This window comes from Podarcis bocagei, assembly GCF_964188305.1.
Source record: "Podarcis bocagei genome assembly, chromosome: W".
In the NCBI taxonomy this organism is placed as follows: domain Eukaryota; kingdom Metazoa; phylum Chordata; class Lepidosauria; order Squamata; family Lacertidae; genus Podarcis; species Podarcis bocagei.
Window position 1 is genome coordinate 93,650,103 of NC_138131.1, and position 26,367 is coordinate 93,676,469.

Below are 26,367 nucleotides of genomic sequence, written 5' to 3' on the forward strand. Positions count from 1 at the left end.
GCAGTCTCTTGCTTGGGCTGAAATTGCTAGTTTTGGTGAATACTTAAATTGCTGAGTTCCTCTTTTTCGTTTAAAATCAAACCCTGTTTTCAAAATCTACTCCTTGCCCTTCCCTTCCCTTATTCAAATGGTAATTTAGCCAAAGGATGCAACATTTTCAATAGTATAAAAGGTTTGCTGAGACATGAACTCTGCACATGCACAGAGGCTAGATCAGCTAAAGAAGAGAGGGAGAGGAAGGGGGAAACTGTAAGGGGGGAGAGGAGGTTTCTTCCAAATGTAAAAGAAAACTCGGAACCATTGAGGAACCATTGAGGGAAATCACCCTTAATCTGTCTTTGCTCCAGGGGCTATTTAAGACAAAAGGCTAAAAAAACAAACAAAAAAAAACAAAAAAAACTAGCCCATCAAAAAGTCAAGAGCTTTCCAGGTTCCAAATCTTAACATGCCAAATTCTTTTCACAGGTAAATATCAAAGCATTCCCCCCCTCAATGGGAATTTTAGGAACAGCATTTCCTGACAGACTTCTCACATGAAATAATTTTCCCTTTTAACAGGATATGTGAACCCCGATAACAAAGTGTTTGTCCCTTTTTCCTCCCACAGCAACTTTCTTTCTGTTCTGTGAAACAAGTCTGAATCCCTGCTACAGTTTGACTTCCATCTCTTTGTGGCTTTGACACTTTTTTTTAAAGTTACAAATAATCTGTTTTCATTTATTTAATCTGTCTCTCCATGATGTCTATGAAGTTAATCGAAGCACAACCAAACATTGTTTGTGGAATGGTATTTGTTTACCTTTTTGCCTGAGCATTTCTTATTAATTCTGTCATCTTGGCTAGTGCAAGGTACTTGCACAACTTTAAATTGCCATTCATTTTTTTTCCTTGGTATTAAGTCATTTTCCAGTATTGTCCTATAGCCGATGTTGTCACTTCAAGAAACACTCTTTTATTTTCATTGTTACTTCAGATTTCTTAAAATTGTGTGTCTTAGCATTTATTTATTTTTCGTTCCTCATAAGTCATTGTGTGTGTTTCATTATTATTTTAACCTTGTATTTTTTACAGTTCTCTTTCTCTCCAAAGTGAAGGAAAGCAAACGAACTTGGCAGATAATAACAGTAGTTATAGGAAAATGTGATAATAATATTGGAATGAATGAAACGCTTAATGTGCTAAGATTTTTTATTATTTGCAGCTTCCCATGAAAACTGGAGGACATCCTTCTTGTCTAACTGTGTTTTTAAGTCGCCCCAAAACCCTGCCCCTTACAGGATATCACTTCTACAGATGTGCAATGATGAAAAGCAGCAACAACCCAACCCCTTCGCCATCACAAGACCTGCAACGCCAGAGTTTTCAAAGTGCCCACAGCTATCTCTTTCAAAGGATATAGACTGATGGGGAGTGGGCCTGACAAAGGGGGGTGGAGTTGACTTGCAAGGACATCTTTTCACTTGAACCTCAAGCCTCTGTGCTCCAGGATTCAAAAGATACATGCGTAAAAGATCACAATTGTGTCAAGATATGCAACTGATATTTAATTAGTTTGTTTTGTATTAAGTGTTATTATGTAGGAATGTTGAAACGTGTCTGACAGTGTGTTACTTCCACAAGGGGGGTATTTTTGTGTGTAATTTTTATGTTTAATGTCTTATTGCTTGCACACCAATTCTCATGCATTTTATACTTTCTGATAGCTCACACTATTGTGTAGTCCAATGTTTAGATAACCACATTTCATTGTCCCACCTGGCACTCTGCCAACTTTCCCTATCCATTTTAAAATGTGCAAAAACTTGCTTTACCAAGGAGAAGCTTATAAGATACATGAAGGTGCACATGCTTTGGTTTAGCAGGAATGATCCCTTATAGAGTTAAATTGACTTATTTGGACAAAGTGCCCTTTTAAGAACGGTTTTCCTTTACAGACTGGTTTGAAAGGTTGAGAACCATGGGCACATAAATTCAAATTGGACTCAGTTTGAATTGGGCAAGTGTATCCAGGCTGCAATTAGCTTTTTGGTCCTTAAAGTGCAAGTGATCTGCGAGACCAGAGCCTGTAATAATAATAAGAAATCCCATGGATTTTGGCCAAGGCGAAGACATTTCTCTCAGGACGTGTCCGAAACCTGTGCCAGCTGTGGTGGGTGCCAGGCTACATGATGAATATGAAAGCCCTAAGTGGATTCACCAGGGATTGCCACTACTGCGACACCATGCCGATGTGAGACCACAGAAGAGCTACCTTGACACCTGAGAACACACAAATGGCGGGGGGGAAGCAAACTGCACTTTTCAGTCATTAGTGGACCTTCCTGCCTAAATGTAAAGCATAGATCACTATTGAGAAAATATTTCTTCCAAGGTGCTAGAATACCACAAGTAACTGAGCAGTGCACTGTTACACCATTATATTTCCATGCAAATATCCTTAAAGTAGCATGATATCCAAGTCCCTTTCAGGTTCACATGGACACACACATCTGGGACGGAGAATACCAGGTTATTATTTACCACCTTAAATTGTGCGGAGAAAAGGATTGCAAAGTAGCCACCTTTGCAATCTTATCTCCGAAGGGGGGAACTGTAGCAGGAACCCCCCCACCCCAATCATTCTGTTTGCACAAACTTCACACACACTCACACTCACACACTACATACGCCACATTTCTGTTATAAATTCATAGAAAATCAACCATACATCGGATTTGCACTGTTCCATTTTTTACTCCATGTGACAAAGACTATCAAAGGATCAAAGGGGGGTGCTTGGTTTCTGGTCAGCCATAATCTCTTCAGCATACCAGCACATCCACAGGAGCCCTGCCCAGTTGCTATGTCAACCCTGATAATCCCAGACAGAAGACAATCAAAATCACAAAGAACAGTGGATTCACCACGGGCTGAAACAAAGGACAATGATCAGATCTTCCCTCTGGGGGCAGGAAACTGCAAACTCCCCATTGTCACCTGGAAAGTACTCATGGGGAGGGGGAAAGGAGGAACCAGCCAGGTGACAGGACACTCAGGTTACCACCACAACTCCTCCCTCAACCCCTCCTTTCTGTAATGAATGCATGATGTCAACCCTTTCTGTAACGTATGCATGATGTCAACCCCTCCTTTCTGTAATGTATGCATGATGTTTCTGGGGGTGGGCTTGACCTAGAGGAGGGGAATTTCAAAAGTTTTTATAAGGTCTTGCGGCCCATTGTTCTGGGTCTTTCCTCTCTCCTGCAAGTGAGGGGAACACCCTGATGCATCAGTTCAATAAAGGCCAAGCCTACAGGCTGCTGTTTTGCTCCAAGTTATCCTGGTTGGTGTCTTTGTTTTGTCCAAGGGAGCCCTCAGATTTTTCCGTTAACACAGTCTACAGCAGAATCTACACAGAATGGGGAGGGGGGCGAGTTCTGGGCTCTGGGGGAGGGAAGGGGGGCAGGTCCTAGTCCGTATCGAGAGAGAGGGCCGAGGGGAACGAAAGCTGCTCTGCCTGGCCGTCTCTGCAGGGATGTTGCGGGGAAACGGGCTCCTTTTGCACCCAGGTCTCTAGAGGGGATAAACCTGGGTCTGGACTGTACCACTTCAGGTCCCCCAGAGGGGGAGGTAAAGGGACACCCAATGACCCACATTCTGTAAGTGGAGGATCCCTGATTGATTTATTTGGGGGGGGGGAGGGATATGCCAATCTTGCTCAAGTCAGCCTCCCCTCCTCCAAAAAGGTTCTCTCCCACAATCCCAAAGACAACACAGGCCCCCCTCAAGAGTCTCCCAGAGCATGTGCAGAGTTCAGAGATGCTTTTGTTGCGATTCCTGTCTTGCGGAAGGTTGGACTACATGACCCTCAGGGCCCCCTCCCAATTCTACACTTAAATAATTTCACAGCACGGAAGTGAGGAGGGGCAGGGACTGTCAGAAAGGGGGGCTTTTGCTATGCAGAGATCTGGCCCCCTCCTTAAAATCAGAGCTGTGAATCTGCAGGATGCGAAGCCAAGCAGACCCCTGACCCCAAAAAGGCAGGGGAAGGGGGCTTCCCACAAGGGACCAGTGGGGCAAGACTGGGCAGCCAAAGAGGAGGGACCCAGGAGTCCGGGGGCCTACGATCCACTTTGCTCTTTCAACGGGATCCGGAGACAGGCAACAAACCAAGCCGGGAGCAGGGTTGCCCAGAGTCCGTTACTGCAGAAAGAAGAGAAATCCGTGAGATACTGACCCGATTCAGAGAGGAAACATTAGCTGGCTGGGGGTTGCAATTGCAGGAATTGCTCCACAACAACCCTGTGAAGCAGGCAGACTGGATCCTGCCCCCCGGGACCCCTGAGAGCTTTATCATGGCCAGGGACTGGGGATTCGAACCCAGATCTCTCTGCCAGGGCCTAGTCTGGCCCTCTCACCACTGCACCGCACTGCCTCTCAGTGGGTGGCACAGAGATGTTTTTTTTAAAAGAATATAAAAATGAAGAATCGAGAGAACTTGGCAGTCTTGGGCGTATCTTGGACACTGACCTCGGATTTGGGCTTCTCCGATTTGGGTTTTTCTTCAGAAGCTGAAAAGGAGGATAATGAAGCAGGGAAAGGTTAATGACCAGAAAACCCAGGGAAATGGACAGGAATACTTGAAAGCATGCAGAAAGCTAAAAAGGAAATCAACATTTCTGAGCCGCTGGGCAGGGATGTTTTTAGCAGGCGACCAAAGAGAGTCTGGCCAAGGCGCCTGGTTGGTATCAAGAGGCAGGGAGTTCCAAAGAGCCTTGGAGCCGGGAGGGACCCCGAGGGTCATCTAGTCCAACCCCCCGCAAGGCAGGAATCTTGAACCCACAACGCTGATATCAAGAGTCTCAGGCTCTCCCGGCTGAGCTTCTTGTACTGGCAAATGTGGGAAAGGGGAGTCAATTGGCCAGTGCCAGTTCCGCCATTCAAAGGGGTCAGGTGGTGGAGGAGAGATTTCTCAACTGCTTTTACTGTCAATATTTGCATGGTCTTAATAGATTCTGAATAGTCTCCCCCAGGAAAATATTTCTATTTTTCATTATAATAATTAGACTTGAGGGAGGCTGGGTTATTTGTTTTGGTTCTCATTTTTATCATGTACGTTGTGTTTTCATCGTGCATTTTTATGCCACAAACTGCCCGGAGATCCAGAAAAGGAGGATGCTGTGTACATTTATAGAATCCTAGAATTGTAGAATCAGAAGGGACCCCAGGAATCTCAGCTAAAGTATCCCCTAAAATATTGACCAAATGGTAAAATAGGACCATATTGATAACAAAAATAACAGTACAGAAGGGGTGGGTGGGAACAACCTTACCCCATCGGAAGAAGGACCGCAAGACCCCCAGGAGCACAATGGCGACCAGGAACAAGCCGATGGCGTCCTCCAGGGAGGGGCCCAGGGACCCTGGGTGGGGGGAGAAGGGGCAGAGGCAGAAGGGGGGCGTCAGAGAGGGAGAAGGGGGGCGATGTCAGACCCCCACCCTGCCTTGGCCACCCAGTGCAGGTCCCAAAGCTGCACCTTCGCCCCACCCCCCATATCCTCCACCCCATGCCCGACTTGATCAGTGCCAATTCACAGAATCCTAGTTGGGAGGGCACCCCAGCGGTCATCCAGCCCAACCCCCTTCAAGGGAGGAATCCCAGCTAAATCACCCAGGACAGGCGACCTCCCAACCTCCGCCAGTCAGGAATCGCACCCCCAGCCAATCTTCTGGGCCTTGCTACCCAGCCCCCAGGGGACCCCGGCACAGACCCCCAAGTGCAGACCCCCACCTGCCACATGGAGCACGACCGCCTTCTTGACCCCCGCCTCGCCCAGCCCTGCATGGCCTACATGGCAGACGTAGGAGACCCCGTGGTCCTCGGTCGGGACGGGCAGCAGGCGGGCGAAGCTGGTGAAGCTGAAGGTGCCGTCAGGAGCCTGGCGGTGCCCCGAGTCCCCGATGTCCAGGAAGGCGTCCTGGGGGGCGCCGGACCCCCTCCGCTTCCAGCTGACCGAGGCACCCAGAGGGAAGAAGCCGGAGACCTCGCAGGCCAGCTGGGGCCGGGCACTGGGGGGCACGGAGAGCGTCGTGGGGCGCAGCGTCACCTGGGGGGGCTCTGCAGGGCGAGAGGGAGTGAGCAGAGCGCCCCCTGCTGACAACCAGGAGCACTGCAGGCTCCCAGCTGCCGGGAGGGGAGAGGGGGGCTCTTGGATTCGAATCCTGAGGAAGACAGGGTCCCCGTTGGCTTGACCAAGTGGCCAGGCGCTTCTTCAGGAGCCTCCCAACCCAGGGGCAGTCTCTCTGGATCGCTTGGTTCTTAGAAGCGTAGAATCAGACAGGTGGAAGGGATCCCCAAGGGTCATCTAGCCCAACCCCTGCCAGGCAGGGATCTCAGGGCAATTGGGCCACTGCGAGGTTGAAGCACTCTCCCTATGTTCTTTTGGCGCCTCCAGGCCCAGGAGCAGTCTATCTGGATCCCTAGGGCCTGGCCGGCATTTGGCCACTGTGAGAATGCAAGATGCTGGCTCCATGGGGGTCCCTTTGGGCAGTGGACCCCCTTTCCCCTTCCTTCCCTCCGCCCTCCCTGCAAGGGAGACCCCCCCGGTCGCTCACTCACCCACCACCTTGAACTCGAGCGCCTGCTGGGCGTGCAGGTGGGGCAGGTAGACGGTGCAGATGTAGGTGCCCTCGTGGCGGACGGCCACGCTCCACAGGCGCAGGGAGGCACCGCCGCCCTCGGCGTCCAGCAGCAGCTCAGCCCCCTCCTCGGCCACCGACACCCCCCGCGTGGCTCCGTCGAAGGCCAGCACCACCTTCCCGGCCCCCCGGAACTGATGGCGCCACTCCACCGAGAAGGCCGAGGCCGGCGCTGAGAAGCCGCAGTGCAGGACTGCCGGGCGCCCGAGGCGGGACTCCAGGCGCGGCGTCCGCGTGAAGACCGACAGCACCGCTGCGCAAGGAGGGAGGAGGGCGAGGTGAGCGGGAGAGATCCCCAGCGGTCATCTAGACCCACCCCCGTGCAAGGGAGGAATCCCAGAAGGGAAAAACAACAAACCCAGGGCTGTGTTTAGCAGATGCGGTGCCAGGCTGCAAATGTCCGCCCGATAGTGTTGGGGTGGCCGTAGCTGCGCACTGCCAGCCATTGTGGGGGGCGCAACTCTCCCTCATGCCAATGCAGGAGAGCGATCCCCCGAGAGGCCAGCGCCCTATGGGAAAGACCGCTCTGAACAAGCCCACCATCTATTTGATTTATTCATTTAATTTCGTGGTTCTCAAATTTGGGGGGACCCCCATGAACGCTCTCCCTTTCAGCCAGTGCCCTAAAAGAGGCATGGTTTGGAACAACTGTTTGAACGACCCAGTAAGATGAAAGCAAGATTTGAAAGAGCAACAATTACTTGCCAAATGACTCAAAATCCACTTCAAACTACTCCAAGTAGTTCAACCCAGCAGATGCCTTTGATCCAGGGATTTCTGCTTTCCGCTTGCCCCACGGTGCCCCCTATCTCCCGCCCCCCAGGAGGGTGGAACCAATGACATTGGACATTCCTCATTTAAATCATGGCCTTTCTGCCCCGCCTTCTCCTCCCAGGGGCTGAAGGCGGCCTCCCTCCCCTTCCCCTCCCCTTCCCCCGCGCTGACCCTGCCAGGCCGGCCTGCCTGAGAAGCACCGACTGGCCCTCGGTCCCTCTCTCCCAGGCTGCTGGCGCAGGGCTCTGACCGCTAGGCCGCTCGGCTGCTCCCCTTCCGCTCGCCAGGTGGGACCTGCGGTGGTGGTGACGCTGCTGACCCCATCCTGCTGCTTCCAAGGCGGGGCCTCCTCCGTGTGCAGGACGCTGCTGACCCCGAACTCGGCCTCGGGGGCCTGCATGCTGGCGATGAGCCACTTGCCCCTCTCCAGGGCGCGGGGGCAGCCCCCTCCGCCCACCAGCCCCTCCGCCCAGGCGACAAAGTGGGACTCTTGCGGCGCGTAAGCGTTGATCTCGCAGGAGGATTCCGCCTCGCTGGCATCCGGACTCAGCCAGGGCGGGGGGGGTGGCCGAGGCCTGACCGCCCCACAGGGCCCCTGAGGGGTCTGCCGGGGGGACAAAGCGGGGGGAGGTGAACCAGTGTCTGGGGGGGGGAATGATGAGCCTTGTCTCTCCACTGCCGGACCCCCCCAACCTACATCGCAGGGGGTTGGAGTGGATGACCTTTGGGGTTCCCAACTCCACCGTTCTGTGTCAGCCAGTTCAGTTCAACTCGCAGAATCACAGAATTGGAAGGGACCCCCGAGGGTCATCTAGTCCAACCCCCTGCGATGCAGGAATCTCAGCGAAAACAAGATGCCCTCTAAGGAGGATTTGTTTTGTCTATTTAATGGGATTTAAACGCCAGTTAATAAACCAAAGCAACCAAGCAGTTTGCTTGGTTCAGATACCTCTGAATCGTGTAAATGCTGAGGTTGGAAAACAATTTGAAGTACATTCAGAATAAGCATAACTAGATGAAATTAATCCACAACAATAGGACTCCTGAGTTCCTGAGATGATTTCTTTTGTCCTTTCACTGTATTTATTTTTCCCAATTGGAACTATGAAATGGTGATTTTCTTGAGTCAAAATGAGAGTAACCCTGAACGTTTCTTAGAAAAAAAGCACTGAACCTATATACCAGAGAAGAATGTACGGAACTGTAGTTGTTTGCATATATAGTGATATACAGTGGTACCCCACAAGACGAATGCCTCGCAAGACGGAAAACCCGCAAGACGAAAGGGTTTTCTGTTTTGGAGGCGCTTCGTAAGACGAATTTCCCTATGGGCTTGCTTCGCAAGACGAAAGCCCATAGGGAAATCTCCGGGGACCTCTTTTAAATGCTGGTGGTGGGGAGCAAAGCCTTTCCCCCCCCCTCCGGCCTTCAGAAGAGGTCCAGGAAGGCCGGCAGGGGCTTCCGGTCGGCGCCAGCGTTAATGGCGGTCCTCTTTCCGAGCTCCGGAGGAGGAATGCTCTGCGAGTTCGGGTCTGACCCGCTACGGCAAGCGGGGGACCCCTAAAATCACAGGCGCTGAAGCCTGTGAACAAGGAGACTCGGTGGGCACCAGAAGCGCCCCCCTTACTGCAGAAAGAGCCTTTTTAAAGGCTCCGGAACGGCATCAGGAGAGCGCGGTGCTGAGAGTCGCTACCCAGCCCGCAGAGTGAAGCCGCGTCGCCATGAACGGAGAGCGCCGATTTCTTCCTGTAAATTTGGGACTGAAAAGCCTGTGAGTAAGACTGAACGTTATTTTGAAAAATTTTAAAATTGGAAATCTGGCTGAAAATGGGGAAGGTGAAAATTAAGGAAGTCTGCCTTCCCCCGACTGCATGACAGCTAAAGCAACGGAAATTTAAAGCTGCATCCGTATGAAACATCCTTTGACTACTTAAACCTGACATTGGATCTAGATCTCCCCTCTAGCAAGCAGGGCAGAGGGGAGGAAAAAAGGACATTAAGAACTGCATGATTTATTTAAAAGAAAAAAATCTTCTGCTGCCTTAACACCCTGAAACGGACTGCCAAATAAGACATTAGGGCACTGAACTGTCTTTAAACTTCTGGGAAAGTTACATGGTTGAAGTTTCGTTTGATACAAAGTTTTAAGACTTTATTGCTACAGTATATTGGAGTGTGTTGAAAGAGTATCTACTGGAAAAAGTGTCGCAGCATATATTTTCAAGCCTCCTGATATACTTGTTTTTAACTTCTTTGTTTCCTCACTTGGACATTTTGTTTTGCTCCCCCTAGAGGGCTTAAAGTAACGGTTGTAACAGTTTAAGACAGTGGAATTTTCCATCAGCGGACTGTTTTTGTGGGAACGTCCTTGGGACATGAGTGGTCCAGCAGAAGAGATAACCACCAGAGCCAAAGCTAAGCAGCAACAACAGCAACAACAGCAACAAAAGAAAAGAGGCTCAATTACAGGTTTAACTCCTACAGGAACAGCAGGACAAGAAAAAGTGACAGCTGCTTCCATGGAGTCAGTGACACAGGCGTTACTCAAGATAAATCAATCTTTGGAGACTTTGACAAAGCAGAGTACAGAAAATACACAGAAATTAACAGAACTAACAGCAAGATTGGACTTGAACACAAAAAGTGTGACAAGCAATACAGAATCTATAAACAGGTTGATTGAAGAAAATTCTGCAACACGTAAAATCGCAGAGGAAGCCAGAAGTGTTGCCGGAGAGACACAGGAGAAGCTAGAACCGATTGCTAAAAAGGTTTATGAACATGATGCAACTTTGTCTTTGATGGAATTACAGAGAAAGGAAAGAAATTTGAAATTAAGATTAATTCCCGAGAGCGAAGGGGACAGCCTGGTGGAGTTCCTAACACAAAAGTTTGCTGACTTTTGGGAAGATTTGGAGGAGGAAGAATTTAAGATAACAACAGCATTTAGACTGGGCAGGAGACTGAACAAAAAGACTCCGAGGGATTGTCTGATTACCCTTAGATCCAAGGAAGAAAGAGACAAAATATTAAAACTACATTATCAAAAGGCCTTGGAAATTGAAAATTCACCTATACAAATTTTTAAAGACATCCCTAAATATATCTTGGAGGTGAGAACCTTCTACAAGGATCTGGTCTACCTGCTGAAGAAGAACAACATCCTCTTTAGGTGGGAGTTCCCACAAGGATTGTCCTTTAACTACAAGGGAAAGAAGGTGAAAATAAAGACAATTCAAGATAAAGAGAAGTTTTTGGAGAGAAACCAAGAGGATCTACAGAAGGGAACGGTGGATCCAATTGCAGAACAAAGGAGAGCACTAGACATTCTGAACCTACCGTTTGGACTCAACCCACCACCATCAGAGGAAGAGCAACAACTTGGAGCGGTTGGAGGAGTAACAGAAAAATAACAAGATGGCCCTGCAATTCCTTAGTTGGAATTGCAATGGGCTGAACATGCCTTTGAAGAGACGCCAAGTGTTTCATATCTTGAAAAGAGAACAATTGAACTTCATTTGCTTACAAGAAACCCATGTAACCAGGGTACACAGGAAACTATTTATAAATAAAAGACTAGGACAAGAATTTATTTCATCAGACAAAGTCAAGAAAAGAGGAGTTGTGATTTACGTAAAAGAGAAATGGGCTCCAAAAATGATGTTTAAAGATGAACAAGGAAGATACCTGGCAGTTGAAATACAAGCACAAGGAGAAAAATTTTTAATAGTTGGAGTTTATGCACCAAATGAAGGCAAGGCGGAATTCTTTAAGAAGCTCCATGAAACTCTGATGGATTACCGTATTTTTCGCCCCATAAGACGCACCGGCCCATAAGACGCACCTAGATTTTAGGGGGGGAAATGAAGGAAAAAATTTTTATTTCCCCCCCCAGGTGCGCTGCGCTACACCAGGAGCTTGGGGCGTGCGGAGCTCAGCGCGCCCCAAGCTTCTGCGTGCCGGCAAGGTCTCCGCTAGCGTGGGAGAGCCGGCGCCTCTCCCAGGGCTAGCGGACCCCTGCGCTAATCCAGAAGCTTGGGGCGTGCTGAGGTCAGCGCGCCCCAAGCTTCTGCATGCCGGCAAGCAGTCCGCTGCCGCCCCAAGCCTTGCGCACCCGGCGGGACCTCCTGCCGGGTGCGGGAGGCTTGGGGCAGCAGCGGACTGCTTGCCGGCATGCAGAAGCTTGGGGCGCGCTGACCTCAGCACGCCCCAAGCTTCTAGGTGCGCGCAAGCAGTCCGCTGCCGCCCCAAGCCTCCCGCACCCGGCGGGACCTCCTGCCGGGTGCGGGAGGCTTGGGGCGGCAGCGGACTGCTTGCCGGCATGCAGAAGCTTGGGGCGCGCTGACCTCAGCACGCCCCAAGCTTCTAGGTGCGCGCAAGCAGTCCGCTGCCGCCCCAAGCCTCCCGCACCCGGCGGGACCTCCTGCCGGGTGCGGGAGGCTTGGGGCGGCAGCGGACTGCTTGCCGGCATGCAGAAGCTTGGGGCGCGCTGACCTCAGCACGCCCCAAGCTTCTAGGTGCGCGCAAGCAGTCCGCTGCCGCCCCAAGCCTTGCGCACCCTGCCTTCAGGGCGCTCGACGCTGCGAGAAGCAGGCTGCTATCCGCAGCCTAGGCAGCCCTGTGGGACCTCCCACAGGGCTGCCTGGGCTGCGGAATGGTTCCCGAAGCGTCGGGCGCTCTGCCTTCAGGGCGCTCGACGCTGCGAGAAGCAGGCTGCTATCCGCAGCCTAGGCAGCCCTGTGGGACCTCCCACAGGGCTGCCTGGGCTGCGGAATGGTTCCCGAAGCGTCGGGCGCTCTGCCTTCAGGGCGCTCGACGCTGCGAGAAGCAGGCTGCTATCCGCAGCCTAGGCAACCCTGCGGGACCTCCCACAGGGCTGCCTGGGCGGCGGAATTGTTCCCGAAGCGTCGGGCGCTCTGCCTTCAGGGCGCCCGACGCTCCGAGAAGCAGGCTGCTATCCGCAGCCTAGGCAACCCTGCGGGACCTCCCACAGGGCTGCCTGGGCGGCGGAATTGTTCCCGAAGCGTCGGGCGCTCTGCCTTCAGGGCGCCCGACGCTCCGAGAAGCAGGCTGCTATCCGCAGCCTAGGCAACCCTGTGGGACCTCCCACAGGGCTGCCTGGGCGGCGGATATTTTCCTGAAGCCTGGAGAGCGAGAGGGGTCGGTGCGCACCAACCCCTCTCGCTCTTCAAGCTTCAGCGAAAGTCTGCATTCGCCCCATAAGACGCACCCAGATTTTCCCTTCATTTTTGGAGGGGAAAAAGTGCGTCTTATGGGGCGAAAAATACGGTATTTGGATTACAATGTAATAATTATGGGAGATATGAACGGTGTGGTTTCTACAAACATGGACAAGGCACAAAGACTGACAATCTCCAAGGAAGGGAGACTTCCGAAGACCTTCTTTGAAATGACTGAAAATGTGGACCTAATAGACATATGGAGAACAAGGAACCCTCTTGAGAGAGAGGGAACTTTTTTCTCTCAAGCAATGATGACCTGGACCAGAATTGATCAAATGTGGATTACTAGTGGGATGGCTCCAAAGATTAAGAAGATAGAAATCTGCCCAAAAACTTGCTCCGACCATAACGCCGTGAAGATGGAAATGAAACTTACAACAACTGGTCAATTTAGATGGAGGATGAATGACACCCTGTTTCGAAATAAGGAGATCCACATGAAGGCCCAAAAAACTTTAAAGGACTATTTTGAAATAAATCTAAAGGCCGATGTGGAAAAAAGAGTGATCTGGGACGCAAGTAAAGCTGTGATGCGAGGATTTTTGATTCAACAAAATTCAATAAAAAAGAGAAAGCAGAATGAGAAGAAGGAAAAGATTTTGGAAAAGATAAAAGAAGGAGAGAAAAAATTAAGATCAAAACCAAAGTCCCAGGAGATTTTGAGAGAGATTAAGTTATATCAAACACAATATATGGAATTGATGAATCAAGAGATTGAATGGAAGATAAAGCAAATGAAACAAAAGACATTTGAATCGGCAGATAAATGTGGTAAACTTCTGGCTTGGCAATTGAAGCAAAGGCAGAAACTAAATACAGTTACAAGCCTAGAAGTGGATGGAAAGAATATATCTAAACCTAACGAGATTAGAAACTGTTTTTTGAGCTGTTTTAAAAAACTATACTCTCAAGGGCCACAAATTGAAGAGGACATAGATGAATTCCTTAGTAAATATGGATTACAAAAAATCTCTCATCAAAGCAAGGTGGATTTAAACCAGAGAATAACAGAACAAGAGATAGAGGGAGCCATTCAGGACATGCAACTGGGCAAATCTCCAGGACCAGACGGACTGACTTCCAGATATTACAAAGCTTTGAAGGAGTGGTTGGTTCAACCGTTAAAGGAAGTCTGCAACGAGATTTTAGACGGGGGGAAAGGCACCAGAGTCGTGGAAAGAAGCTTATATTACACTCATACCAAAGACAGAGACTGAAAAGACTCAACTTAAGAACTACCGCCCAATATCATTACTTAATGTGGATTACAAAATTTTTGCAGACATTTTGGCAAAAAGATTTAAAAGAGTGTTGATGGAGAAGATTCATAAGGACCAAGCAGGCTTTCTCCCTAAAAGGCATCTATCAGACAATGTAAGGAATATAATAGACATTTTGGAATTGTTAGAGGTGAATATAAACACCAAAGCAGTGCTGATTTTTGTGGACGCGGAGAAAGCCTTTGACAACATTTCTTGGAGTTTTATGAAAAAGAATCTTCATGGGATGGGGGTAGGCCAAGGGTTTGAGAATGGTATGGGTGCGATATACTCTGAACAAAAAGCTAAGCTGATTGTAAACAATGTAATAACTGAGGAACTAAAGATAGAAAAAGGAACACGACAGGGGTGCCCAATTTCCCCATTGCTCTTTATTACGGTTCTGGAGGTGTTGCTGAATATGATTAGAAATGACCAGCAGGTTAAAGGTGTACAGGTCGGAGCTAAACATTACAAGTTAAAGGCATTTGCAGATGACTTAGTACTGACTTTACAAGAGCCAAACACTAGTACCAAAAGGGTCTTGGAGATAATTCAACAATTCGGCCAGGTAGCCGGCTTCAAATTGAACAAACAAAAAACTAAAGTTTTAGGGAAAAACTTAACAGATATGGGAAAGGAGAAATTCCAAGAGGAGACAGGGTTGACGGTGGTTAAGAAGGTGAAACACCTAGGGGTTTATTTGACGTCTAAAAATGTGATTTTGTATAAGGATAATTATGAAAAATGTTGGTCAGAAATCAAAAAAGATCTAGAAATATGGTCAAATTTGAAATTGTCAATGTTAGGCCGAATTGCAGTGATTAAAATGAATGTATTGCCTAGGATGTTATTCTTGTTTCAGACCTTGCAGATTCTTGACAAGATGGAATGTTTCAAGAGGTGGCAGAAAGATATTTCGAAATTTGTTTGGCAGGGCAAAAAGCCCAGAATTAAATTTAAAATACTGACAGATGCTAAGGAAAGAGGGGGTTTTGCCCTGCCGGACTTAAAATTGTACTATGAGGCAGCAGCGTTTTGCTGGCTGAAAGAGTGGATGCTCCTCGAGAACATAGACATTTTGGATCTGGAAGGCTTCAATAACGCATTTGGTTGGCATGCATATCTATGGTATGATAAAATTAAGCTGCATAGTGCCTTTAAAAATCATATTGTCAGAAAAGCATTGTTTAATGTTTGGATAAGATATAAAGATCTGTTGGAAAACAAAACCCCTAGATGGGTGTCTCCTGTGGAGGCCAAGGCAGTGAAGAAACTCAATATGGAGGTCGGATGGCCGAAGTATTGGGAAATTTTGGAACAGGAGGGAGATAAATTGAAATTACAAAGTCACGAGAAAATGAAACATAAGGTACAAAACTGGTTTCAATATCACCAAATAATGGAGTTTTTCAAACAGGATAGGAAAATTGGCTTTCAGGTGGAAAAATCAAAACTAGAGACTGAACTGCTAGAACCCAATACTAAGAATTTATCAAGAATGTATAACTTGCTGCTGAAATGGAATACACAGGATGAAACAGTTAAATCGGCTATGATTAAGTGGGCACAGGACGTTGGTCATAACATTATGTCTGCTGACTGGGAATGGTTATGGAACACTGGTATTAAATTTACGGCATGTAATGCCTTAAAGGAAAACATTATGAAAATGGTCTATAGGTGGTACATGACCCCAGTCAAGCTGGCAAAAATTTATCATATGCCCGATAACAAGTGTTGGAAATGTAAAGAGACTGAAGGTACCTTCTATCACCTTTGGTGGACATGCCCGAAGATTAAGGCTTTCTGGGAAATGATTTATAATGAAATGAAAAAGGTACTTAAATGTACATTTCCTAAAAAACCAGAGGCCTTTCTCTTCGGCATTGTCGGCCAATTGGTGTCAAAGAGGGATAGAACTTTTTTGATGTATGCTACAACAGCAGCAAGAATACTCATCGCAAAGTATTGGAAGACACAAGATCTACCCACTCTGGAAGAATGGCAGATGAAAGTGATGGACTATATGACTATATCCCTTCCCTCCCCCCACACCCAGGGGGTCCCCTCAGCCCTCCTTGCCCAGGGAGGCTCCATTGGGACGCAAGCGAAGATGGCAGGAGCAGCAGGGCAGCAACGGGGCCGGATTCGGGACTCGGCCAGGAAAGCGAAAGCGAAAGCGGAGGGACTGTCCCGGGCCAAACCCTCCCCCCACCGCCCCGCTTGGCGACAGGCAGAAATCCCACCGGAGAAGTTTCCCCCGCCAGCCCCTTCCTCGCCCGCTGAGTTTCTGCCTTGCAGGGGGAGGAAATCTGACCACGGGGGCGAGGGACGCCTCCTCCTCCGCCCCCGGAGGGAACCCAGGCGTCCGGCCCCGAGCTCTCCTCCTCCCGCGCCCTGCGAGGGGGGGACCCAGGCGTCCGGCCCCGAGCTCTCCTCCTCCGCCCCCCCCGGAGGGAACCCAGGCGTCCGGCCCCGAGCTCTCCTCCTCCGCCCCCCCTCAGAGGGAACCCAGGCGTCCGGCCCCGAGCTCTCCTCCTCCGCCCCCCCCTCGGAGGGAACCCAGGCGTCCGGCCCCGAGCTCTCCTCCTCCGCCCCCCCTCAGAGGGAACCCAGGTGTCCAGCCCCGAGCTCTCCTCCTCCGCCCCGCCCTCGGAGGGAACCCAGGCGTCCGGCCCCGAGCTCTCCTCCTCCGCCCCCCCCTCGGAGGGAACCCAGGTGTCCAGCCCCGAGCTCTCCTCCTCCGCCCCCCCCTCGGAGGGAACCCAGGTGTCCAGCCCCGAGCTCTCCTCCTCCGCCCCCCCCTCGGAGGGAACCCAGGCGTCCGGCCCCGAGCTCTCCTCCTCCGCCCCCCCCCTCGGAGGGAACCCAGGCGTCCGGCCCCGAGCTCTCCTCCTCCGCCCCCCCTCGGAGGGAACCCAGGCGTCCGGCCCCGAGCTCTCCTCCTCCCGCGCCCTGCGAGGGGGGGACCCAGGCGTCCGGCCCCGAGCTCTCCTCCTCCGCCCCCCCCTCGGAGGGAACCCAGGTGTCCAGCCCCGAGCTCTCCTCCTCCGCCCCCCCCTCGGAGGGAACCCAGGTGTCCAGCCCCGAGCTCTCCTCCTCCGCCCCCCCCTCGGAGGGAACCCAGGCGTCCGGCCCCGAGCTCTCCTCCTCCGCCCCCCCTCGGAGGGAACCCAGGCGTCCGGCCCCGAGCTCTCCTCCACCACCCCCCCTCGGAGGGAACCCAGGCATCCGGCCCCGAGCTCTCCTCCTCCCGCGCCCTGCGAGGGGGGGACCCAGGCGTCCGGCCCCGAGCTCTCCTCCTCCCGCGCCCTGCGAGGGGGGAACCCAGGCGTCCGGCCCCGAGCTCTCCTCCACCACCCCCCCTCGGAGGGAACCCAGGCGTCCGGCCCCGAGCTCTCCTCCTCTGCCCCCCCCCTCGGAGGGAACCCAGGTGTCCGGCCCCGAGCTCTCCTCCTCCGCCCCCCCTCGGAGGGAACCCAGGCGTCCGGCCCCGAGCTCTCCTCCTCCGCCCCCCCCTCGGAGGGAACCCAGGCGTCCGGCCCCGAGCTCTCCTCCGCCCCCCCTCAGAGGGAACCCAGGCGTCCGGCCCCGAGCTCTCCTCCGCCCCCCCCCCTCGGAGGGAACCCAGGCGTCCGGCCCCGAGCTCTCCTCCTCCACCCCCCCCTCGGAGGGAACCCAGGCGTCCGGCCCTGAGCTCTCCTCCTCCGGCCCCCCCCCGAGGGAACCCAGGCGTCCGGCCCCGAGCTCTCCTCCTCCGCCCCCCCCTCGGAGGGAACCCAGGCGTCCGGCCCCGAGCTCTCCTCCTCCGCCCCCCCCCCCTCGGAGGGAACCCAGGCATCCGGCCCCGAGCTCTCCCCCTCCGCCCCCCCCCACTCGGAGGGAACCCAGGCGTCCGGCCCCGAGCTCTCCTCCCATAGGCGCCGACTCCATGGGGCCTGAGGGGGCTCAAGCCCACTCAAAAATTTTTTGCGGGGGGCCCAGCCCCCCCAATAATCTCAGGCGCTCTTCCAGCAGAGCACCGCCGCCGTCCCCCGCCTCCTCCCCACCTGCTCCCTCGCCAGCCAGCCAGCCAGCCGCGCGCCCTAGTCGGACAGCCCCGGCCGTCCCCCGCGAGATTAGGTAATCCCCGGGGGCGGGGGCTCCTGCCTCGCTGCTTCGCAGCACCACCGCCACTGCCAAGGCACTGCCGGGGGGAATTTCAGCCCCCGCGAGAACAGGGGAATCCCGACCGGCCACACCTCCCAGCCAGTCAAGAGCCGGAGCGGAGGGGGCTCGCCCTCTCTTCTCCGGCTAGCCCCACGTTTCCCGCATATCAGCTGTTCCGGAGCTGATTAATAGGCGCAGCACGCTCTCCCCTATTCGCTCACGAGGAGGCGGTGCCACTTTATTTGCATATTCATGAGCTTATTTATTATTCATGAGCTTTCCCGGGCCCCCCCCAATATTTTTTATAAGTCTGCGTCCCTGGGGGACCCAGGCGTCCGGCCACGACCTACCCAGCAGCAGCAGCAGCGGGAGCCCCTTGGCGCGGAGCGGAGCGGCTTGGGCAGCCATGAGGTTCGGCAGGGAGAGAGCAAGGAGAGGCGGCGATGGCGGAGACTCCGTCCCGCTTCCCCTTTCGATTTCGGAGCCCCGAGAGGAAGGAGGGCGGGGCAGGAGGGAGGGGGAAGCTCAACATCCAAAAAACGAAGATCATGGCCACTGGTCCCATCACCTCCTGGTAAATAGAAGGGGAAGAAATGGAGGCAGTGAGAGATTTGACTTTCTTGGGCTCCAGGATCACTGCAGATGGTGACAGCAGTCATGAAATTAAAAGACGCCTGCTCCTTGGGAGAAAAGCAATGACAAATCTAGACAGCCTCTTAAAAAGCAGAGACATCACCTTGCCAACAAAGGTCCGTATAGTTAAAGCCATGGTTTTCCCAGTAGTGATGTATGGAAGTGAGAGCTGGACCATTAAGAAGGCTGATTGCCGAAGAATGGATGCTTTTGAATTATGGTGCTGGAGAAGACTCTTGAGAGTCCCATGGACTGCAAGAAGACCAAACCTATCCATTCTGAAGGAAATCAGCCCTGAGTGCTCACTGGAAGGACAGATCCTGAAGCTGAGGCACCAAGACTTTGGCCACCTCAGGAGAAGAGAAGACTCCCTGGAAAAGACCCTGATGTTGGGAAAGATGGAGGGCACAAGGAGAAGGGGACAACGGAGGACGAGATGGTGGGACAGTGTTCTCGAAGCTACCAGCATGAGTCTGACCAAACTGCGGGAGGCAGTGGAAGACAGGAGTGCCTGGCGTGCTCTGGTCCAGGGGGTCACGAAGAGGCGGACACGACTAAACAACAACAACTATTTATACCCCGCCCGCACATCTGGGGTCAGGGCACGAGGCTGCTGTCTTGATGGCCTCTGAGCCGAGAATCACAGAGAATTCTGCACATGCTCTGGACCATCCGCATTCTGGGAGGGAGGGAGAGCGACCTGCTGGCTGCGCTCAGCTTGCAAAGGGTTAAATCGAACAGAGCTGGAGTCCTAGAGAGGACAGGAAGCAGAGACAGCAGGCAGCAGGTCCTCCAGAGCAAAATCCCCTTCCTCCGTGCCCAGCCGCTTTGGGCATCTCTTGTCTCCTCCTCGCGTGCGTGCTGCCTCTGTTTCCCTCCTGGGAAGAGTCCGGTGAGTCTCCTCTCTCTTCCCCCTTGGGGTGCCTGGGGGAGAAGAAGAAGAAGAAGAAGAAGAAGAAGAAGAAGAAGAAGAAGAAGAAGAAGAGGAGTTTGGATTTTGATATTCCTCCTTTCACTCCCTTTAAGGAGTCTCAAAGCGGCTCACGTTCTCCTTTCCCCTCCTCCCCCACAACAAACACTCTGTAGGGTGAGTGGGGCTGAGAGACTTCAGAGAAGTGTGACTGGCCCAAGGTCACCCAGCAGCTGCATGTGGAGGAGCGGAGACACGAACTCGGTTCCCCAGATTACGAGACTACCGCTCTTAAGCACTACCCAGAAGGGGGTCCCAGGGCTGCAGGGGGGTGTTCTGCTTCTGAATGGCAGGGGCAGACCCCCAAGTCTGGGAGCAGAGGGTCCTGCTGCCCCCCATTTCTCTCTGCCAAGTCTGGGGGGGATGGCCAGAATCCCCCTTGAAATGGGGGAGCCCCTGCCAGGCCATCCTTTCCCCCTGCCAGAGCCCCAAGGGAAGCCTTTCTGGGCAGGGGCCATGAATCAGCCATTGAAGAATGTTCTGAATAACATACTGAATAAAGGAACATTACCAATTACCAGTCTTTTAGAAAGAAGCATATATTACAATAATTCCAAAACAAGGTGCTGATCCATTTATGGTGAAAAATTATAAGCTAATTTCGTTATTAAATAATGATTATAAACTTTTTGCTAACATTTTAGCAAATAGGTTAAAAGAATTGGTGAAAGAATTAATTCATGAAGGTCAAGCAGGCTTCCTTCCTGGTTGACATATGAAAGACAATGTAAGAGATATGGTAGGCCTAATAGAATATTTGGAGACCTGGAATGACAAGCAAGCAGCTTTAATATTTATAGATGCATAAAAGGCCTTTGACAATATTTCATGGAACTTTATGAAAAATAATTTAGAGATGATGGACTTTGATCAACCTTTCCATATGGGACTGGGAGCTATTTATAACAACAACAATTTATTTATATCCCGCCCTCCCCAGCCAAAGCCAGGCTCAGAGTGGCTAACACCAGTAAAAATAGCACAATTTACATAACATCACAGTCAATTAATTAAAAAACATTCTAAAATCAGTTCAGAATCAAATTAATGGCAACCATTGGGCTAGAGTTCTATGAAGATTACAGAAGGAGAGAGGGGGTCAGACTGTGCCTTGGCCAAAGGCCTGGCGGAACAGCTCCGTCTTGTAGGCCCTGCGGAAAAATGTCAAGTCCCGCAGGGCCCCAGTCTCTTGTGACAGAGCGTCCCACCTGATCGGGTCCACGGCCAAAAAAGCCCTGTCTCTGGCTGAGGCCAGCCTCACATCCCTATGGCCCGGGATCTCCAATATGTTTTTATTTGAAGACCGTAAGGTCCTCAGTGGGACATACCAGGAGAGACAGTCTCATAGGTATGAGGGTACTAGGCCGTATAGGGCTTTAAAGGTTAAAAGCAGCACCTTTAATCTGACCCTGTACTCCACTGAGAGCTAGTGCAGCTGGAATAGCACTGGGTGAATGTGATCCCAAGGCGAGGACCCCGTAAGGAGTCTCACCATGGCATTCTGCACCCGCTGGAGTTTCTGGGTCAGTCTCAAGGGCAGCCCCACGTAGAGTGAGTTACAATAATCAAGTCTGGAGGTTACCTTTGCGTGGATCACAGTGGCTAGGTCAGGGCGAGAGAGGTAAGGAGTGAACTGCTTAGCTTGGCGGAGATGAACAGAAAGCCAAACTGATTGTTAACAACACTTTAACAGAAACTTGTGATATTACAAAAGGTACCAGACAGGGTTGTCCTTTATCACCATTGGTAATTATAACTGTTTTGGAAGTTCTGGCGAAAGTCTTAAGATTAGATCAAGATATTCAAGGCATAAGAGTAGGACATAAAGATGGGCGGGGTATAAATTATTATTATTATTATTATTATTATTATTATTATTATTATTATTATTATTATTATTATTATTATTATTATTATTATTATTATTATTATTATTATTATTATTATTATTATTATTATTATTATTATTATTACAAATTAAAAGCCTTTGCAGGCGACTTAGTAATAACGGTGGAAGATCCCCTTTCCAATGTACCTAAAGTGCTGGATAGGTTATGTGAATTTGGCCAAATAGCCGGTTTCAGACTGGAGGGTGTGAAACACCTAGCAGTCAAGTACAACATTCCTAGAGTAGACATAAATAGGAATGCTTGGACCAGCCAGTAGTAAACTTCCTGTTTCCTCCTGGGCTGGGACAAACTTCCTCCGCATGTGACTAGAGGTGGGCAGGACCTTACCTGCCCAGGTACAAAGGGGCAAGGCAGGTAAGGGATTTCTGGGAAAGGATATATAATGAATTAAATAAAATGTTTAAATATACATTTGTGGAAAAACCATGACTTTTTAGGTATAATAGGTGAACAGATTCCCAGAAAATTTTTTAAAAAAACAAAACATTTTATGTATGCAACAACAGCAGCAAGAATCTTACTAGCCCAAAAATGGAAGCAAGGAGATGTGCCAACAAAAGAAGAATAGCAGATGAAACTTACGGACTTTCCAGAGATGGCAAAGCTGACGGGGAAGAACCGAAATCAGGAAGATCAAGTATTTGAGAAGGATTGGAGTAAATTTGTGTATTATTTAAAAGATCACTGCAAATAGTTTAAAACATTAGCATGTTTGTGTGAAGACTTGTAATGTGAAATTAATTTTGATAAATTATTTTTAGTATACTTTAACAGTGGGAAAACTAAAAGATGCAGAGAATTTATGTTTATTTGAAGAAACATGGGGGGAGGGAAGTCAAAAGGTTCTGATGAACCTGAGGTGTATTGTTTTGAAATGGTTTTGACATTGTATTCTGTCAGAGTTGCTCCCCGATCCTAGCTCACAGAGGATCACGCTAGCCAGCGATCATTGAGTAAAAGTCTTTATTGAGTTACAGTTTCCATTCTCAAGCTGCTGCGTGCAACTCTACGTCTAATGGCTAGATCGGCGAAGTCCCGTCTGAGTCTCCGCCCCTTGCGCACCAACTTAATATCCTTTTTTTTTTTTATATAAAATTTTTATTGGTTTTACAGGATTTTTTAAAGAACAAACAAACACTTAGAAAGACAAACATACACGCATAATTTCATAACATATTTTCATAAACCTCTTTTCTTGGACTTCCCCATACCCCCCCTTTCTGCATCCCAATGCCCATAATTTCATAGCAACTCCCAATTCTTACTTTCCAGCCTCTGTCATCTTAGTCCTCTTTGTGTTATGACCTTATATCACTGTATCCCTTTGTTTCTGAAAACCATAACATTTTAACATTCATTAAGTTTATAGTAGTCCTTAAGATAACTTTTAAATTTCCTCCATTCTTCTTCCACCGTCTCTTTTCGTTGGTCATGGATTCTGCCAGTCATTTCCGCCAATGTCATATAGTCCATCACTTTCATCTGCCATTCTTCCAGAGTGGGTAGATCTTGTGTCTTCCAATACTTTGCGATGAGTATTCTTGAAGGAGCGTCTCCACCCCCATCGTTCTGCCCGGACACTGAGGTCCAGCGCCGAGGGCCTTCTGGCGGTTCCCTCATTGCGAGAAGCGAAGCTACAGGGAACCAGGCAGAGGGCCTTTTCGGTGGTGGCGCCCGCCCTGTGGAATGCCCTCCCATCGGATGTCAAGGTGATGGACAACTACCTGACATTCAGAAAACATCTTAAGGCGGCCCTATTCAGGGAAGCTTTTAATGTATGATATTTTAGTGTTTTTTGGTTTCTGTGGAAGCCGCCCAGAGTGGCTGGGGAAACCCAGCCAGATGGGCGGGGTACAAATAATAAATTATTATTATTATTATTATTATTGCTGCTGTTGTAGCGTACATAAAAAAAATTCTATCCTTCTTTGACACCAATTGGCCGACCATGCCCAAGAGGAAGGCCTCTGGTTTTTTAGGGAAAGTACATTTAAGTACCTTTTTCATTTCATTATAGATCGTTTCCCAGAAGGCCTTAATCTTCGGGCATGTCCACCAAAGGTGGTAGAAGGTACCTTCAGTCTCTTTGCATTTCCAACATTTGTTATCGGGCAAATGATAGATTTTTGCCAGCTTGACTGGGGTCATGTACCACCTATAAACCATTTTCATAATTTTTTCCTTTAAGGCATTACATGCCGTAAATTTAATACCGGTGTTCCATAACCATTCCCAGTCAGCTGACATAATGTTATGTCCAACATCCTGTGCCCACTTAATCATAGCCGATTTAACTGTTTCATCCTGTGTACTCCATTTCAGCAACAAGTTATACATTCAGATAAATTCTTAGTATTGGGTTCTAACAGTTCAGTTTCTAGTTTTGATTTTTCCACCTGGAAACCAATTTTCCTGTCCTGTTTGTAAAACTCCAATATTTGACGATATTGAAACCAATTTTGTACTTTATGTTTCAGTTTCTCATGACTTTGTAGTTTGAATTTATCTCCATCCTGTTCTAAAATTTCCCAATACTTCGGCCATCCGACCTCCATATTGAGTTTCTTCACTGCTTTAGCCTCCACTGGTGACACCCATCTAGGGGTTTTGTTTTCCAACAGATCTTTATATCTTATCCAAACATTGAATAATGCTTTTCTAACAATGTGATTTTTAAAGGCACTGTTAACTTTGTCATACCATAGATATGCATGCCAACCAAAAGCGTTGTTAAAACCTTCCAGATCCAAAATGTCCGTATTCTCGAGGAGCATCCATTCTTTCAGCCAGCAAAAAGCTGCTGCCTCATAGTACAATTTTAAGTCCGGCAGGGCAAAACCCCCTCTTTCTTTAGCATCTGTCAATATTTTAAATTTAATTCTGGGCTTTTTGCCCTGCCAGACAAATTTCGAAATGTCTTTCTGCCACCTCTTGAAACATTCCATCTTGTCAAGAATCTGCAAGGTCTGAAACAGAAATAGCATTCTAGGCAATACATTCATTTTAATCACTGCGATTCGGCCTAACATTGACAATTTCAAATTTGACCATATTTCTAGATCTTTTTTGATTTCTGACCAACATTTTTCATAATTGTCCTTATACAAATTCACATTTTTAGATGTCAAGTAAACCCCTAGGTATTTCACCTTCTTGACCACTGTCAACCCTGTCTCCTCTTGGAATTTCTCCTTTTCCATATCTGTTAAGTTTTCTCCTAAAACTTTGGTTTTTTGTTTATTCAACTTAAATCCAGCTACCTGGCCAAACTGTTGTATTATTTCTAAAACCTTTTTCGTACTAGTGTTTGGCTCTTGCAAAGTCAATACTAGGTCATCTGCAAACGCTCTTAACTTGTAATGTTTAGCTCCGACCTGCACTCCTTTAACCTGCTGGTCATTTCTTATCATATTCAGCAACACCTCCAGAACTGAAATAAAGAGTAATGGGGAAATTGGGCACCCCTGTCGTGTTCCTTTTTCTATCTTAAGTTCCTCAGTCACTACATTGTTTACAATCAATTTAGCTTTTTGTTCAAAATATATTGCAGCCATACCATTCTCAAAACCTTGACCCACCCCCATCCCATGAAGATTCTTTATCAAAAAACTCCAATAAATATTATCGAAGGCCTTCTCCGCATCCACAAAAATCAGTACTGCTTTAGTGTTTATATTCACCTCTAGCTTTTCCAAAATGTCTATTACATTCCTTACATTATCTGCTAGGTGTCTTTTAGGGAGAAAGCCTGCTTGGTCCTTATGAATCTTCTCCATCAACACTCTTTTAAATCTTTTTGCCAAAATGTCTGCAAAAATTTTGTAATCCACATTAAGTAATGATATTGGGCGGTAGTTCTTAAGTTGGGTCTTTTCAATCTCTGACTTTGGTATGAGTGAAATATATGCTTCTTTCCACGATTCTGGTGCCTTTTTTCCCTCAAGAATCTCGTTACAAACTTCTTTTAGTGGTTGAATCAACCATTCCTTCAACGATTTGTAGTATCTGGAAGTCAGTCCATCTGGTCCTAGAGATTTGCCCAATTGCATATTCTGAATGGCAGCCTCTATCTCTTGTTCTGAAATTCTCTGGTTCAGATCCATCTTGCCTTGATGAGAGATTTTTTGTAGTCCATATTTATCAAGGAATTTGTCTATATCTTCTTCATTTTGCGGGCCTTGAGTGTAAAGTTTTTTAAAGTAACTCAAAAAGCAATTTCTAATTTCATTGGGTTTAGATATATTTTTTCCATCCACCTCTAGGCTTGTGACTGTATTTAATTTCTGCCTTTTCTTCAGTTGCCATGCCAAAAGTTTACCACATTTATTTGCTGATTCAAAGGTCTTTTGCTTCATTTGCTTTATCTTCCATTCAATCTCTTGATTCATCAATTCCATATATTGTGTTTGATATAGCTTGATCTCTCTTAAAATCTCCTGGGACTTTGGTTTTGTTCTTAATTTTCTCTCTCCTTCCTTTATCTTTTCCAAAATCTTTTCTTTTTTCTCATTTTGTTTTTTCCTCTTTATTGAATTTTGTTGAATCAAGAAGCCTCTCATCACCGCTTTACTTGCGTCCCAGATCACTCTTTTCTCCACGTCGGCCCTCAGATTTATTTCAAAATAGTCTTTTAAAGTCTTTTGGGCCTTCGTAAGGATCTCCTTATCTCGAAAGAGGGTGTCATTCATTCTCCATCTAAATTGACCAGTTATTGTAAGTTTCATCTCCATCCTCACGGCATTATGGTC

The 26,367-nt window shown here is 49.0% G+C and overlaps 1 protein-coding gene across 1 annotated transcript; it reads right to left on the minus strand.

The window, feature by feature from the left end:
* Positions 1–3,661: 3,661 nt before the first annotated feature.
* Positions 3,662–8,094, minus strand: LOC308578331 (tapasin-like). Its single transcript, XM_081178607.1, has 6 exons — positions 7,747–8,094; positions 6,599–6,931; positions 5,771–6,097; positions 5,313–5,402; positions 4,510–4,550; positions 3,662–4,182 (listed from the first exon to the last, which is right to left on the minus strand). Exons 1-6 carry the CDS (start codon positions 7,850–7,852, stop codon positions 4,180–4,182), a joined length of 900 nt encoding a protein of 299 aa, XP_081034733.1. The 5' UTR covers positions 7,853–8,094; the 3' UTR covers positions 3,662–4,179.
* Positions 8,095–26,367: the final 18,273 nt, after the last annotated feature.